The sequence below is a fragment of the Neodiprion virginianus genome, chromosome 4, assembly GCF_021901495.1.
Source record: "Neodiprion virginianus isolate iyNeoVirg1 chromosome 4, iyNeoVirg1.1, whole genome shotgun sequence".
In the NCBI taxonomy this organism is placed as follows: Eukaryota; Metazoa; Arthropoda; class Insecta; order Hymenoptera; family Diprionidae; genus Neodiprion; species Neodiprion virginianus.
In genome coordinates this window covers 28,319,022-28,336,723 of record NC_060880.1, presented here as the reverse complement: position 1 = coordinate 28,336,723, position 17,702 = coordinate 28,319,022, and the positions used below count along the sequence as shown (strand labels likewise).

The window sequence follows — 17,702 nt, the reverse complement described above, 5'->3', positions numbered from 1 at the left end:
TTCGAGCGAGAGATTAAGCAACATTAGACATGTAAAAAAACTTACTTCAATATTATCTGAAAAGGATTTGCGCAATTTTTTTTAACGTGTATTGGAAATAACACCTTTTTTTGTATCACAGTTACGAAATGTATATTCTTTTTTTGCTTTTCTTTCCCTTTCCGCACACAATGATAAAACAAATTATGCAAGTATTTATATTTTTAATAAAATATCAAACTTTATTTTATTCTTAGCTTAATTAAGTTCCTTAGAAAAATAGGTGCATCGGCTTCATCAAAATTTCAATATTGTCTCAAGATTTTGATATGCCAAGGATCGTTTTGGCATCCAAATCTTTTGGAACAGTACACATGAATTTGATTATCAAAAGATTTGGAGCCCCATGGTATATCTTAAGTACCTCTATTTTATTTAAGTCTATGTTTAGATTTAATCCTTAGTTACGATATAAATTAAAATCAGACCTTAGGGTTTCAAAAATGTGTTAGAGATGTTCTCTTGCGATACAATATAGCTCAATTGGAATGGTTAAATAAACAAGGGTGTTCTACCACGTTTTTTTGTTATAAATTTCGTTGAATTACATTTTCGTTTTCCAAAAATTTGGGTACGTAAAAAACGTTTTTCCATATCTTTTTGGAAATATATGGCATTCTTACATGTTACTCGTTCGGCAGCAGTATAATTTTCATACCGCTCTGACGACATACGTTGGTAGAAAGGTATTATCATCATTGCAACAAGAACTTATCACTTGGTCACTGTTTATACTGGCGGAAGGTACTGGTTGAGTGATGGTGGGAGATAGCTCTTCTGGCAATCGCAGACTGGTGCTGGCTTCTGGACTTGGCGTTCAAAGTTTGGTAACGGTGGGGAAGACAACGTCTGCTTCACCCAGTTCGTGTCAATTAGAGCATAAGTTGCGACCTGTAAACAATATCGAAACAATAAGAACCATTCAGAAATTCCAGTCCAAGTCCTAACCGAACCATAAAAAGTAGAAGCTAATGGAACTCGGAAGGTTATTCAGAATTGAAAATCTCACCTGATTGGTGGGCAAACATCCGGTGTCGTAGCTGTAAATTCCGGAAAGCTCGTAGATACCGTCTCCACGATCGCAAGCCAATGGGCCGCCAACGTCAACTTGGCACATGTTGTTCCTCTCCTTCTGAGCCTTCACGCATGTCAAGGTGTTGTCGATTGCTACCGGGGATTCAGCGCCCTGAACACGTCGCTTGCACTCATCCTGAGGTACTATGTCAACGTCAATGCCGTGCATCAAGGAACCAGCCGCATGTACTAAAAAATGAACCGATCGATTGTACCCATAACGTCCATAACAAAAGTGCGACGAATAAACGGTGAAGGTGGTTATAGGCAATTTTTGACATACCTTGAAGAACGACCTTTCCCCATCCCGTAGAGATGCATTTTCTTCCAATTGTAGGCTGGGGAATGTTACCCAGGCAAATAGTATCAACGTGCTGATCTAGACGCACGGGGTGCTCAAGTAAGAGGATGGCAAGGTCGTAACTTGAAGAACCTGAGTTATAACCTGGATGCGGTAGGATATTGAGAACTTTAACGATCTCGAAGGGGATAGGCTCCTCCTGTTGGATTTCGGACCCTAATTTCCATTCGCCAGCCTTGATCGAGACTTCTTCAGGCCTCAATCTGTCGCAATAAAATGTCAGTACCATCAGAAACCGTTTCAAACCGTGGTCTAATTTGATATTTGGTTTGTTCATTCAGCGGTATATGTTTAAAGTTTCACATGTGCCACAAAACAACTTTTGAGAAACTTTGAAATCAGGATAATCCTTCTACATTTGCAACGATATAAAAGTTATTTCAACATAGCACACGCATGAATTATCCGCCATGTTAGATTCTCATGTCAATTACGTTACTAACGATGCTTCGTCAATTTATTGATATTGCGAATTCATCGGGATCAATTCACACATTCAAAAATTCATATGGTAATTTTTAAAAATCGTTATTCAGTGCCAACAAAACGATTCAGCTGACAGCAGCCTCATAAATTTAATAAAAATTGTCAATTTCACTATTAAGGAACAAGGTGGTGAAAATATTCGTTGTTACGAAGACTGTTAGATGAAAATTATGCTCACCCATCGACGCAGTGAGCGGCTGTCAAGACTGCGTTGGGAGATACGATCACGCCAGAACACAGAAGCTTACGATCCGTGGTCGACAGAATCATTGCTTGCCATGGTATCTCACCAAACGCGACGTCATCTCTGTCCAAATAGCTTGGGCGCTGAACCTTTTTTAAATTTGAAAATAGCATTGGTTAAGGTTGACGAAAGAGAGCTACCAATTATTATTGAAAATGGAAGAGACTTTGATATGAAATCAGTTTGACGATTCACTGTACTTGATGGAAATTTATTCCAAAAACATCCAAAATCTGTTAAAATCTGAACAGATATCGACTGAATTAAGTAAATGCTATCCCGCGATGTGAAAAGTTTTTTGCAGAGACCTTAATCCAGTGAAAATATCTCAGAATAAGGTCAACTTATACAATTATAATCTTCTAATTGCATTTGAAAACACTTACTCTATTTCTTAAGCCGCACTGAGTTCCCGGGGTGTGTGGAGCAATTATTGCAGGGCTATTGATGGTATCAGATGCAACATAATTTTTTCCAAACGGGTTTGGAAAGATGCCAAATATAGGAGCGGGTGAACTACTGACAGGTTTTTCGGTAATCTCATTGTCGGATTGAGGTGAAACAGGAGCTGCGGTGGAAGTCAGCGGGGTAATAAATTGGCTGACGACGTTTTGAAAACTTTCCACTGGCCTTTCAAAAAATTGTCCAAATGAGAAATTTCCAAACTGTTTGAGTGGTGGCGATCCACTGACGTCTTTTTGGTAGGGAGAAGGAGTTACAGCGATAGTTTGGGTGGGCTGAACAAAACTACCCTTAGTTGGAGTCAGTCCAACTGTTTTGGTAGGTTGCAAGAAGCTACCCTTCGTTGGAGTTACACCAACAGTTTTGGTGGGCTGAAAGGCACCGCCCTTGGTTGGAGTCGGCTGCTTCTTAGGAGGACGAGTCTTAGCGATGTTCAAATACGTTGGGAAACCTTGTTCGTCAAAACCTCCAGAGTAATTTGCGGGAAGGTTACCCGTTGGCCAAGGATCAACGTAATTCGGATCACGACAACATTTCCCGATAACGCCATTGTCCGGATTTCTGCACGACTGCAAAACGCAATATGCGTGGAATATTATTAACGCATAATCAGTACTTAAACCGTTTCATACAGAGAGCCGTGAATCATGAACCAAGACAAGAAGTTTAAAGCTAAGACAGTGAATACGTTTTCTCAAGTATAATATAGCTATACAAAAACACTGTACAAAACTCACGCTAAGAGGAGCTCGTCTTTCGATTTGCTGTGTGGTCAACGCTACCGGTTGTGGGCTAATCACTCCCTCTAGGGTACAATATTGTTCTTCCACGCAAATAAGTGCGGCAGCACATCCGACTTGTACCGAGATTGGCGCGAATGCCGAGGGCCTTGGAATGGGAACTTTGACGCTGGGGACTACATTAGTGGGTCCAACTGAAATTCGAACATACCAGATTTCATCGTACAACTAAAGTCAGACTTCGGATATTACGATAATAATCAACAATCTTGGACCAGAATAAAGAACACCCACCTTGCTCTCCTTCCTTTGGTGACAGTGGTGGCTTGGCGAATGCTGGCACGTTGCTGCTGGGTTCACTTCCAAATGGAGGTAAATATCCGTTCGATGCAAAAGCCTCTTGGTTACCGACTGAAGACCCCGTGAAACTAGGCTCACCAGCGCTCAAATCTTCCCCAGAATTATCGGATGATCCGAAGAGACCGGTGTCCACTGTGCTTGGCTTGTTAAGGCCTGAGAAGCTTCCCTTGTTGGGCAAAGATGGTGTCGTGTAGGTGAAGGTGCCAGCATTAGCATTGGCGCTAGCCGATCCCGAACCGGAATTGGCTAATAAGGAAAACGTTGGATTTGGTCATAGTATGAATATTATGTAGCGAAGTTGACGCAATTGTGTTTCACTCTCCCGTGGGTTAAATAGTCCTATTTCTTACCTCCGTTGTAGTTGATGCCGGTTGGTTTATAGAAGCCAGTTCCTAGGTCTCCCGAAGTAGACCCTAAGGGGATCCCTTGCGTGAATCCACTTCCTCCTTGGCTTCCTGAGTTTGCGCTGTTACTTGCTGAGGTTTGTTCACTGGATACGAAGCCAAAATTGGTGGATTCCTTCTGCTGGTTTTGGCCGTACGAGTTGCTTGAATCATATTGTCCACTTTGACCAGAGATTCCTAAAGGTCGGGATTGAGTGAAGACTTGGTCACGTACGCCAGAGGATCCACTTTGTCCCAACTTGTTACCTGCACCAAAGGAACTTGACGTCTGTTCGAATTGGTTGGAAATACCCGAGGATCCGGATTGCCCGACTTGAGCAATAGAGGCAGAAGAAACTGTTTGTCCAAGCTGGCCGAAACTTGATGAAGATCCAGACTGTCCTAATTTATCATAAGAACTCGAGGAACTGGGTTTCCCAAACAAACTGGAACCTAATGGAGATTCAGTAGGTTGTCCAGACTGTCCAAAGCTTACTGTAGAACCAGAGTTGACTGGTTTAAATGAGCTACTGGAAGAGCCACCGTAGTTTCCTGTACTAGATCCAAAGTTTGCAGTCGAAGATGAGCCGGCGGAAGTGAAAGAGCTACCTTGACCGATTCCCGGTGTCGATACTCCAGAATATCCGGTTAGAGTGCAGCAGACTTCGCGGTTCACCTTGCACTGCTGAGGCTGAAAGGTCAAATTTTCAATAATTAAGTGTTGTCGATAGAGCCGATGCGTCAGTTTTATCGTATACATGCAAACAGCAACAATTAGCACCATTAATGTATCCCATATTCATGAGATTGTTATTATTTTTCACGGTAAGAGTAGTTTATAGTGGCGCCCACGGGGACGCCCGCGGTATCAAGCATCCCAATAAGGTCGGAGAAGTCGATTTGTGTGGGGCTGGCTGGTGAAGTGAACCGTATGAATTGATCAACGAAAAACACTCAAGTCTGAATTCGTATTTGTTATCCGAGCATCTTTTCAACCCACGTAAACCGGCAGACTTGAAATGAGTCATCCGACGATTTGCACCATGATCTATACGTCCGCGACTTCCACCTAAAGCGGCCGTATTTACGAGTGTCGGTACGTGAAATAACGAATCTGCGCTGTGATAATAGAGTTTCTAAAACGTCATCATGAGAGTTTCTAAAAAGCGAAGAATACAAATCATAACTGAGCTCGTTACGCGTACCTATTTTTTCCCCGAATTCGGTAGGCAATTATACGCGTATGTATCGCGCTGATGATCGTTACTAAGATGCTAATTGCATTTAATAATACAAAGTTGAGAGCATTAAATATGCCGACTGTCTCTTGGTCACGATTTTACAGCTATTAAAAGCTCAATTACCAACAGATCACAGATTGCGTAAATCCGTGCGACGAGTAATTCGCGTACTGCAGGTACAATCTGTATGCGAATAATCCTTGGCTTTGAAATGTATCTAACGGCTAGTGAACGATTTGAACTGGATTATCAACTAAAACGCTGTACGCTATTTTCTACCAATCTAAATAAATATGTATCTTCAACAGTGACGAACGTGCTAAAAAACACGAAGATTAGCGTCTAGATTCACTTGTCGGCTGAAAAATGTCTTACCATTCTAAATTAAGACCTGTACGAGTTATATAGAGAATATCGCGTTGATTTCACTATTGGGCGATGATTAAGGTGCGGTGAAAAGAATCTACTGAGATTTAGAGCACAGATCGTTAAGAACCATCTGTTCCTCTTTCTCTTCATATCTTTCTATTCTTAGTGTTCTTGGCAAATGAAAAATGAAGAAAGAAATTTGTTACAGTCTCGTATATCAAACCAATGAACAAATCATTTTTAAAAACTTCATATGAAGTGATATTGGAAAGTGGATATGCAAATCACGCTTTCGGAAGCTAGGAGGAGAGAGATGCACGAGTACTAATAATTCGATGTAAAAAATTATCGTTTAATTAATAAGAGACTCAAGAATGTCGATGGAATCAGTGTGCGAGTATACATGCAGCTAATAAGAAATCGGAACTAATACCGCCGCGCTGCTCTTTCCTTTTTTTCTTCGTTATTATGTGATAGCTGGCAAAGAACAACGACCGGTAGTCGACATTATCGATCGACATGCGTAATTAATACACGCTCTCTTTCGACGGTCTTATTTATTTGTTTGTCATTCTCTTCTTGATACCATCGTTTCTTTGTCTCCACACAAATCACTCGTACGGTACGTTCGACGTCGGACATCATACTTACATCCGTAAGAGACTTTTGTCAACCACTCATGCACGTTACGTACGCTCCTAGTTCAATAGAGCACATTATGATGTATTCCCAGATTTAAAGCGTCATCGGTCGCGTGATTGGCGAAATTTTTATTCAATCATAAAAGCTACACCTACGTATTCACAAGTCAGCAGCGGCGAAAAAAAAGTCAAAGCTGCGTATAATATACTTATAATATATCTTTCAAGTTAAACTCATATACGCGACGCGAGGGATACGGGAGACTCGAGTTATAAATAACAGATTAAATCACTTTAGCCCACTCCGATACCGCGCTAAGTAGTCTGGTCTACTCGTTTGGTCACGCGTGCGACATTGGCATTTCGATTCACAGATCCAGGTTTATAGCCCATCGACCATTATCCTTTTATCATACGAATTTATTATATATTTAGACAAATTATTCGAAAAAAATTCCCAGCCTATACCGCCAATAACACTGAAAAAATTCATACATCTCTTTAAAAAGCATACAATTCGTTCCACATACTGCAGATACACACCCCTTTGGCCTTCGGTCTGTCGCTTCTTTGTATCCTTTCTTGTAAGTAATTGCGGCGGCATTCCGCAAATTCGCGTAAATAATATTAGCACAAGGTGCGGTTGCCTCGGTATAATGTCAGAAAATATGCGCGTAATGAAAATACCATGATTTTTTTTCTGACTCGCATGCCGATATTGAAACGTGTGTACCATACGTGAAAGGGAGATGTAGTGAGCAGAAAAATGACTTTGAGGATAAATCGTCGCGAGCCGCCTTTAGCCCAAGCCAAACGTACGATATTGTGTACTTAGTTGCGGTTGAGACGCAGCAGGCCTTTCTCGGTGAAGAAACAATTAGCGCCGTGGCGGTAATAAGCAAATAAATGGACAGATCAAATGTAATCGAGCGAAACGCGTGACTGAAATTCAACGTTGATATAATACCACGCTTCGCAGGATGAATTGAGTGGCACCGGTTCCACAGTGATTAGTATCTCGAATCTAGTAATTGTTGTGTACACGACGCATGGGTTCATTGTCAGTCGGAAATCAGGTAGCTATGCCAGTGGTAACTTGTTTCTAACATTGGCAGTTGTCTGACTTTGGATACCGGCCCAATCACAATTGTCGATCGAACATTGAGATATGGGATACATATCGATCCACGCCTGTAATTGGCGGCGACGTACATCACGCGCAATTAGCAACGAATTACATATAATAACATAAACAGTTCGGAGGGAGAGTGAGCTGTGGGTGAAAGTTTACGCAAAAATTTTTTTTCGACAATTATTGCAGGCCGAGCATTTCGTTGAATCATAAGTGACAAGAATTACGTTCCTTCAGAAAAGAGGATTGAGAAAAAAAATCATACCGAATACGTATTACTTGAATATTCATGTATGTAAGTATCCAGCTGACCGAATAAATGTCTCAAGTCGAGACGAGAAATTCTGGGAGTCTGATACCTTGAGCAAGAAGATGGCTGGTTTCGTAAGTAAAGCTGCACACACATCACGCGGGCAGAAATAAATAAATAAATTATCGAAGGCTGTTGAGCGACCTTAAGTGCGATGAACCTACACACAAGGCGTTCGATGAATATTGAATATACATACGTATAACAGCGACGTATTCTGATAAACTTGCGAGTTAATAAATGCGCGAAAGCGTCAAACACATGTACATAATACACAAATCGTCTCTGCGGTTGCGTAATACGTTCACAACCGCTGCAGCGAGATACGAATATCGCGTAATAATTGGATGATACGTACATAATAAAACAGAGAGACGCCTATGTATGCAGCAACTGCGTGCAAGAGAAATTTATCGGCATTTCTCTTTACGCCGGGCTACGAATTGAGCGAGATTTTCTCCGGAATATATCAATTCGCACCTAACCGCGAAAACTCCTTTCATATTTCTCTTTCATCAGTGTCAATACACACATGTTCAATATATGTGTATATATATATATATATATAAACGTGTGTACATCTGTTTGACGATCAATTAGATCTCTAATTGCGAGAAGCAGGCATAGCAGTCTCCATTGTCACGGATTTGAAAGGCGTTTCGTTACCCCAAAACCAGATAATTCAGCAAGAATCATTCATCGCTCGCCTGTGAAGATTCGCTTAATCGAAAAAATTAGATAAAAAATCAAATAAAAATAAAATAAAAAGTTACCAAGCATTTCTTCCAACCTGTCTAGTAGCGCGGAAATTTCATCGCTCTCAACGCTATTCAGGTTAATGTTCGTTAGACGCTCCGACAACGAGAGGAGAGGTCCGATATATCAACGCGTGCAGACCAGGAGTCGATAACACATCTCGTAATACTTCCTTGGCCTTTCCAAGGTAAAATTTCCTCTCGTAAATCTCCGATGCGGTTTCGCGATATGCGATAGGAATTGATACTTGCCCGTGCGACGCTCAAGAGTTTATACGAATTATGCCAAGGAGCTATCAATAGTTGTGCAATTCCCAGCTCCGAGAGCGGCGTTAATACCGTCGCGTTGAAATTTGAGGCTGGCATCGCGCATCGCGGCTATTTCTCCGTCAATCAGTCTCTTTTACCGCGTGCAAGATTCCCCCATATTATGCAACGCCCGCCACGCGCATTATACCTTACCAACTATATGCCAACCTCCAATTGACCACCGGCTATCCAGCAAAGCCATCTTCGTTCTATGAATTATTCAGTCGTTTCTTCTATATAGGCGTTGCTAAAACAACATGCCGCTGATGGGTTTCCTTTGTGTCATTTGACACAAACGGATTGAGACACGCGTAATACAACGGCTCTTGCCAATCGACTACACACGTATAGTAGGTATAACCTTATACTCGTATACCCTGCATATCCCCAATGTATACGTACAAGCACCGGGCGCATTTCTCATTCCCGATACATGACGCATCGCGTCGATCTTATCGACGATCGCCAATCGGCCATCGATACCCCGGGTAATTACGGCAAATTAACTCCCGACTCGATTCAGGTCGTGTCACTCTCACGTCCTGGCGGAAGAGTCGAAGAGCTGTAACAACGGCGTGCTTCACGTTGAGCTATTACCGCATCATCGACGCGTCACGCGTCACCCGCAGTGCGGCAGATGTCGGACCGACGGGCGTTAGGCGAGTCTTGAAAAGGCAGAACCAGCTGCTTGCAGCGGGTCATTCGTGACGTGCAGAAACGCGCGCGCGTATTACATAAATACGCGTTTTCGATATTCGCTGCGTGCAGACTTCGACGCGCGTAGCGACACCTGCGAATTGCACGCGAGATCGAAGAGAGATACGGTTCCCACACGTATCCTGCGTGGCGATCCTGCATCCTCTTGCAGCGATGCTTATACGGAATGATCGGATGTGCGAGACGTGGGCGCGGGCCTCTCAATGCCGCGGGATAAAGCCGGAGGCGTCAGGTTCGCGACGCGCCGTTTCCGAAAGCTCCGAGTCGAAACAGAGCGGACCTGCGGTACCGTTCAAGGTCCGTAAGAGCGTATCGCCGCCGAAATTACGCCACGAAAAGTTGTTAAGAAAAAGAATTTCGGAATGCGAGGTAAAAGTGTGCACAGATACCTGACTACCTACCTGCCTATGTATAAGAGATAGGGAGCCAGCGTAAGAGGCGCCAGTCAGGAATTCAAGATTGTTTCATAATACCGTCCGAAGATGCCAAAGACGAGCGTTCTCCACGCTACCGCATTGGTAAGTCAAACGATTAGCGTCCCGACCCGACGTCGTAATGTCGTATTACAAATCACGCGTATTACGAATACGTTACATATGTATGTCCGCCGAAATGACCGTTTCGCCGGGGTGTGTGGAAGAGGGAGATGAAAAGCAGGGGATGGGACGAGGTTGAACGGGTGGGGAGAAATCCTTCCCGATCATTCGCGGATTGATAAACCGTGACGTAAGACCGCTTTCGCCGATCTATCACAGACCTCGCATAAATAAAGATGAAACGTACAGTCAACGGACCTATGACCCTGGAGCACCGGACGACATGTAATGTAATGATCTTGTGATTTGAATCCCTTGGCCTCCGATATCGCCCACTTCTATTTCACTCAACCAAGCGAGTGTGCAGAGCCGAACGGAATAGGATGTGAAATGAAACGACGTTCCATTGCACGCATTGACGTTTAATTCTCACGCCGTTTCACAATACGTAAATTCCAACTAAACGAAATTCTTATCGGTAATGCATTCGTCGGCCGGGATCTAACAATAAATATCAATCGCCCATGCCCGTCAGAAATGCGCGTCGTTACTTCGCAATTAACGATTATTATGCCTTGACAATTCGATGCTCGATGACTGTTGCCACGCATCGAACGAGCAGCAATGAGATCCGTTAAGACTTGAAACGAGGCGGGATTAGATTATCAGAAACCCGTTCCCGCCACGCAACCAGCAGACGATACATAAAACGGGCGCGTTGTGGTCGCAACAATTATAAACGGAAGACATCCAGCAGCGGTGTTATTAAGTTTCCAAGGTGCCTCGAGCGAATCGGTGCGAAAGAAAAAAGAAGAAATTAAAGTTAGGAAGGAGCGAGAGATAGAAAAAAAACGTTGTAAAAAATCACGCATGCCTACGCGAGTATGCGAAGGATTATAACCGGTGGCTTGATGACGCTGAACCATGTATCTTTAATCACCGTATAATGAAAATGACATTTCGCGAATTTTAAAATTCCACGAGATTCGCCCGACCGCGGCCCACTTGGATTCGGTATTAGACACGGCTAAGTTCATCGAGCGATTCGGAGGCCGAGTATTTAATATATGCAAATCTCTCGCGTTAGATCGCGGATCTGAGATTCCCAATCATGGCGTAGTGATTATGGAGTAGAAAAAAGTCACTTTCAAAATTGGGAAACTATGAATTTAACAAGGCTCTGCCCGGGCAATTATTGCCCGAAAGTACGGCAGCTGTGGAACGGCATTTTTTCATGTAGGTAACTAATGACGTCGTGGACGATCTTATCCAACGAATAACCGATCAAGGTACGTCTCGTAAGTTACAGCGTTACGCGACCGATGGGCAAGGAATGCCAGGTAAAACCCACAAACACCGCCACCGTGTTTGCTTTATAAATTCCTCATCACCTGACCCGGAGACCGGACTTGTCTCCTGGTAATGTCGCGTGCGTTTTAATGCGTTGGAAGAAAAAAAGCCTTGAAGGTTAACCAATTTAACCAAGTGAATCACGACGTTGAAATATCAGCGGAATGCTGTACAAGGATGCCCGCGGAATTTTTCCTTTTTTTCTCGATCTTATAAAAAATATAATTTACAGTTATGGTTGCAGGAAATTCGCATATACTTTTTGATTAAATCAATGCCAACCGTTTTGACATTAATGGTGTGTCAGAATTTTTCGTGACTTTGAGCGGGATCAATATTCACTCGAGAAAAGTAGAGGGCGTTTTTGGCAACGTGACCGGAGAGGCCGGAGGGGCCACAAATTGCTAATTAAAATATAGCGTTTTTTTTTAAACATCTTTTTATTAGTAACTAATAACGCGCAGATGCGTATTCGAAAACAACTACTTAGCATATCATTACTTGACAGTGGGTATGAGGGGATATTTTCAAAGTTTCGACATGATTTCACGTATCAGAAATAGAAATGAACACCGTCCCCGAGCCATGCTGATAATATCATTTTCTGTCTTGGAAATTATTTATTTTCTTTTCGACGACTGTCCAATCGGTGGTTATCGGATTTCAAGTGCCCACAACTAAAAGAAACAAATTTGTCATTGGCCGAATGAAACCTTACGCCAATCGGTACGAGAAAGTACGGCCTTGATTTCAATAAGCCCAGGTAAACGAAATGAATTTGGATACCATTTAGACGCGAGTAAATACCAAACACACTTTCTACCTCATGTATATGCGCTGACGCTGAGTGCATGCCTGTGTACACGTATGCACATGCGCCTATGGCTATTGATTCTTGAGATGCAACGACTACAGCAAGTAACGCTGTAAAATTCCAAAACGCTACAATGACGGTCCGTCGATCATACGCAACACGCCGTGCAGCTTACGAGCTTCACCTTACACCCATACGGGATAACGAGCATGACTAGGTACTCCTTAGTACTCTGGAGTCATACCTAATCCATTCGATTGTTTATGTTAGTCGATGACATAATATTGGCACGTACCGTCCACGGTCGTTATTTCTATTTACTATGCAAACAAGACCCGACCCGATGCGTACCGCCTTACAGGCTGACTGTAGTGATCAGTGAATAGAAAAAGTGGGTAAAGTGGTTGGATTTGCGCCGCCCTGGCGAATAGCTGAAAGAATCTGCATCGGTAGTAATAAAATTCAAACTCACCCCACTCCTGATTTGCGTCAATCCTTGTTGGCTGGTGAAAACTCTGCCGTTCACGCATTGGCTCGTGAGGACGCAAATTCTCCCCTCGCCGCTGCAATCGACTGTCAAACCATCCTGATTGTCGGAAGGTTCTTCTTCAGGGCTGAATATCGACGGCGTTGGGTGTGCGGGGGTTGAACTTTCGAAACCGATTGTAGACTGGCTTCCGAATGAGATCGGGACTTGGTTGTTCTGACCTTCGAAGTTTCCAGCTCCGTCGAACCCGGCAGGGCCGAGAGTAGAAAATCCGGGTGTCGGGGTCGTGGAGAAGAAGAAATTTCCACCCGAGGATAGTTGGGGTGTTGGCGTTGGGCTGAAGTCTGGCAGCGGTGTCGGGGTCTGTGATACCTCTTTGTTGAACTGATCGGCGAACACTGCAACCGGCGGTGTTACAACAACGGAGCCAGATCCCGGCCTGAAGAAAGGATTGCCAGAGCCGACGTTCACGTACTCGGGTGAAGCGGTAGATGACTCTTTGATAACCTGGGGCTTCTGAACGATAACAGAGCCGGGCTTTAGGAAGGGATTTCCGCTGAAGCTGCCACCTGCAGCAGCTGATTCAAACCCAGAAGAACCGGCGTTAGTATTGGAAGAGGCGAAAGATACAGCGGATCCAGCAAATCCGGCGGGACTCGGAGTGTAGCTGCCGCTGAAGAACGGATTCTTTGACCTGTCGATGGAAATACTGTCCGAACCAGAACCGAATGAGCCGGAATCGATGTTTGTCTGACCGAAGGAGGCACCGGCCGTGATAAATCCAGATCCGGGATTGGGTGCGCCTCCACTAAAGAACGGATTTCGATTTCCTCCATTGATGTTCAGGCTTGTCTGGCCGCCCTGGTTCGAGGCCTCAGCGCCACCGGCGCCCTGACTGAGATCAAAGGTTCCGGACAATGTGCAGCCGTTTGAAGAGCATCCGCCCGATGGCTTGCCGGACAAACCGAAGGGGTTGCCAACTCCGTTCCACCAATACTGAACCTCGCCGGGTTTGGAACTGACTTGATCGTAGGGAATGACGCCGGACGATGCGAGCGAATCGGGTGTCGGCGTAACCGCCTGGCCGAAAGTCACTCCGCCAGCGGAGTTTTGACTTCCGGAGTTGAAGCTAGAGCTGCCAGCAGCAAAGCCAGAACTTGACCCGATCCCGCCAGCACCACCGTAAGCACCGGATGAACCGAAACCAGCTAATGTCCCTTCGGTCACCTGGTTACCAGAGCTTCCGAAGCTGGACAAGGAACCAGCCCCGTTGTCGCCAAGTCCTAAGCCCGCGGTGCCAGGGTTAATACCGGCCAAATTGAGCTGGTTGTAGCTGGTCGGGTTCTGGGATGCATCAGGAATGCCACTGCCGGCGATAATGCCGAAGGGGATATTCCCGTCGAATGAGGCGGAAGAGTAGCTGGAACCGTGGCTGCTGCTTCCACCGTTGGTGTTGTAGCCCGACGCTCTACTTCCGGAAAAAACTTGACCCCCGAAAACGCCACCGATATCAGCTTCATCGTGGTTCGACTGGCTGTAGCTGTTCGAATTCGAGTTCGAAGACGATTTCTTGAAGTGGTATCCATCGGGGTGGTGAGCCACGTCTGGTATTTTTGAGTAGGGGTGAGCAGACGCGTATGCGACCAACGCCACTGCACCCAGCAGCAATATCGTGGCCCCTTTCATCTTGAGGGACTCTGAAAATTCGAGAACGGAAATAAGAATGTTGATTAATTGACAATCGCAGTCTCGAAATTCGAGTGCGGTTAAATCGTTTTCACTTTATTGGATCCTTTGACGTAACGCGCCCGGTGTTACGTGAGGCGTGGTCTAATTAACGATTAATCTCTCTGTCTACTTGCTTTAATTAAAGACTCGAAAGTTTCTTCCGTTTAAGTCATGACCCTGTTTAACGTTCGTCGTTCAGTAACTAGGCAGTTGCTTCAAGTGCAGAGACCCCAGCTGCTTTCCTCAAAGATGTGTGAATGCGTATATGCGTAATAACATGAGTGGCAGATATCAATACAAATATTCTAGCACCAATGCGCGAGTAAACACGTAAGACGGGCATGCAGATGTGAAATAACCCGCTAAGGAGGAGGAAAAACTTGAAATAACACCTCCAGAACCGGATCTTTATCGATTTGATACGTGGTCGCATGTAGGATGCTAAGGAGTTACTTCGCTACGATTAAATCCAACCTGATGATCGCGCTACCAAGCTACAGGAAGTGAAGCGGCAAGATTCCTTTGTGAAAAAAACCGATCCAATGCCGCGACGTTTGAGAACTTACATGTCTTATTCCATGATTAAAAAGAAAACATTGAACCACTTAAGTCGTAACGCGCGATTAGAAACTCACATGGTTCGAATATTCGGATGGCCAAATCGAATAGAATTTATGATAGCATTAAATAGTTCGTATCGAAAAAAATTATTACTACTTTTTGCATCTATGCGATTTTTCTTTCGTTACACGCTACACAAAATTTTGCCGTTACACTTGAAGCAAAGTGCTGCAATCGGATACATCAGTCTTCGATCGATATAACAGTGAATATCTATTTGGAAAATCCTCAGATTTTTTAAGGTCGTGGCAAAGAACCCGAAACACATCCACTGACAGATCGCACTGTTGCCTCCTTCGGTCTGGCTTATCGTTAGTTTAATCACCCAATTCGTAGTTTCACTGTCACGTCGTTTTCATTCGGTTTGAATAGTGATGTAACCAGCTGAAATCACGTCGATTTTACATTTACCGATAATCTAACATCATGCAACTCTATTTTTGAGTCTTTAATTCGTTACCCCGTTCCATTTCTTTCGTTACCGCGTTTTTCTCTCATTCACTGCGCGGTTGCTTGCAATTTTTAAAAATCCCTACCAAATCGTCGCCGAATATTTGTGACTCGAAGAAACTTGAAGGGATCACTGGATCGCGCCCCCGATTAGCAATGTCATACGCTAGTCCTTCGCAAGGACTTCCGAAGGGCAAAATACGGCACAGAAATCGGGCTGACCTGTTATTCTACTCACCTAACACACGTCCCTTGAATATAGTCGCGGGTTTCACTCAAAGGTAAGTCAGTGTGACTGCCGACGCCTCCACATGCTGGCCCACTCTTATACCATCCACGAACCTCTTTCCCCACCATCGTCGCATGCGATATCCTGTCATAGTCGCTATCACAGGTTTGCAGCGGTCCAAGCTATTCCCGGACCGACCGGTCAGACATCGTTCATCGAATCCGCCACGGTTTCCACCGCCGAAACTTTAGATCGGGGGGGCTACTCGCGCGACTCAAATTTCTGGGCTTTGATGAACCTTGATGCTTGGGCCACTATGTCCTTTATACCGAAACGATATTCATCGTATAGCCTCATCTCTGAAAGTTTTACGAATTAACCAGCCGTATTTTCAACGAAAATTTTCCTTCGCATCTCACGGATCTTACTCGTGAAGTTGATCGGCATCGACCTAAAATAAAACGTGGTAGCACCGACAGTTTTTATTAGTGGGGAAAAAAGTAACAAAGGGCTGTATAATTCGAACAATTTCTAAGGGGATGGGGAGTCGTGGAATAAGCAGATGTGCTCCTATGGAACTTGAATGACGAAGAATTCGAAATAATCCATTATGTGCCTGAGTGTTGCGGTGCGAGAAAACCACAATTGCACACATGCTACGCGTTGCATTCGTATCTAGTATTGATGGATAATCGTAAGAAAGTCCGTTTTTTACGGGTATTCATAGAGCATTTAGTTTATCGAGAACACGATGTATGAGTCGGATCGTGCGGTTACCGAACAGCTCACACCGTCGAACGTCCTTGGTACATCAATTATTGCGTAAACGGAATTCAGAAGAATAATTTAGCGGATGCAACGCCGCAGAGCACGCAATCGGCCGTAGGTTTAATCGAAGATTCAATTATTCGCCGACGGAATATTCGTTCTAGAATTTTTTTTCCGCAAAGAAAAAGGCTGGGGGTTTACTTTACTCAGCAGATGTTCGCGGATCAGCGAGATCTAATGAGGCTGTATCAATACCGTTACCGCGGTAAAGTCCAACAAAAATTCCCCATCAGGGAAATAAATTAGCAAATTTAATAGCTGCCATACGATGGTAAGGGTCAAATATACAGAGGCTGCAAATTTGCCGGCGAGTCATGAGTAAGTGTATTATCAACAGATTACGGATTCGCCGTTCGAAAATCTCATCGCAGAAAGCGGATGTGAACGTCTTGTTAAAGCCAGCTCGTTAAATTGGTCACTGATTCGATGTAATAGTTAGTAATCATTTCGCACGCGGACAAAACGTTTATTTGAAAAGGAAACTTCGTTAATTGGAAGCTTCTCAAGTCCTTGAAATACGATCACCGGCCAAAGTGCTCTTCTAAATATATAGCTCGCATGTTTATCATAGCTAATACTTGACGAATTTGTCATACTCTCGATACCTGTGGACCCACTATACACGTGGACGGTAACTCCGAATACACCTGCTGCCCATGTATATGATCTTTATTTTATAGTTTAAGCGCTTCTGAATATGGTCCATAAATCTATCGATCGATTTTAAATTCTGGTTAAACCTGTATCTAACGATGGCTGCCATTATCGAGCTGGAACCCCGTGAAGCCTTGTAATAACTAGGACTCCCGTGACGTCTATCGAGATGCGTTGAAAGGTAAAAAATGTGGTTATACTTTTATAGAATTCCGTCCAGCAGACTCGCAGGTTCTGCTGTAACTTGCCGATCTTCGAATGAATTACATTTTCTACTATCGAGAAATGATCTAACCGTGACGCAAGAACACCTGACACCAATCAGCGTCTTTCCGCGATCGAACAGTTCAATTAATCCGAGGTCTGGTCTAATAACGGTGCT

General features: G+C 44.0%; 1 protein-coding gene across 1 annotated transcript; it reads right to left on the bottom strand.

Annotated features, from left to right (window-relative positions):
- Window positions 1-198: 198 nt before the first annotated feature.
- On the bottom strand, window positions 199-15,986 carry LOC124303485 (uncharacterized transmembrane protein DDB_G0289901-like). The gene is made up of 10 exons (XM_046760737.1): window positions 15,848-15,986; window positions 12,796-14,507; window positions 4,117-4,840; window positions 3,701-4,012; window positions 3,404-3,600; window positions 2,591-3,235; window positions 2,139-2,293; window positions 1,397-1,677; window positions 1,049-1,302; window positions 199-930 (listed from the first exon to the last, which is right to left on the bottom strand). The coding sequence occupies exons 2-10, from the start codon at window positions 14,494-14,496 to the stop codon at window positions 769-771; spliced, it is 4,431 nt and encodes a 1,476-aa protein (XP_046616693.1). The 5' UTR covers window positions 14,497-14,507; window positions 15,848-15,986; the 3' UTR covers window positions 199-768.
- Between the last annotated feature and the right edge of the window lie 1,716 nt (window positions 15,987-17,702).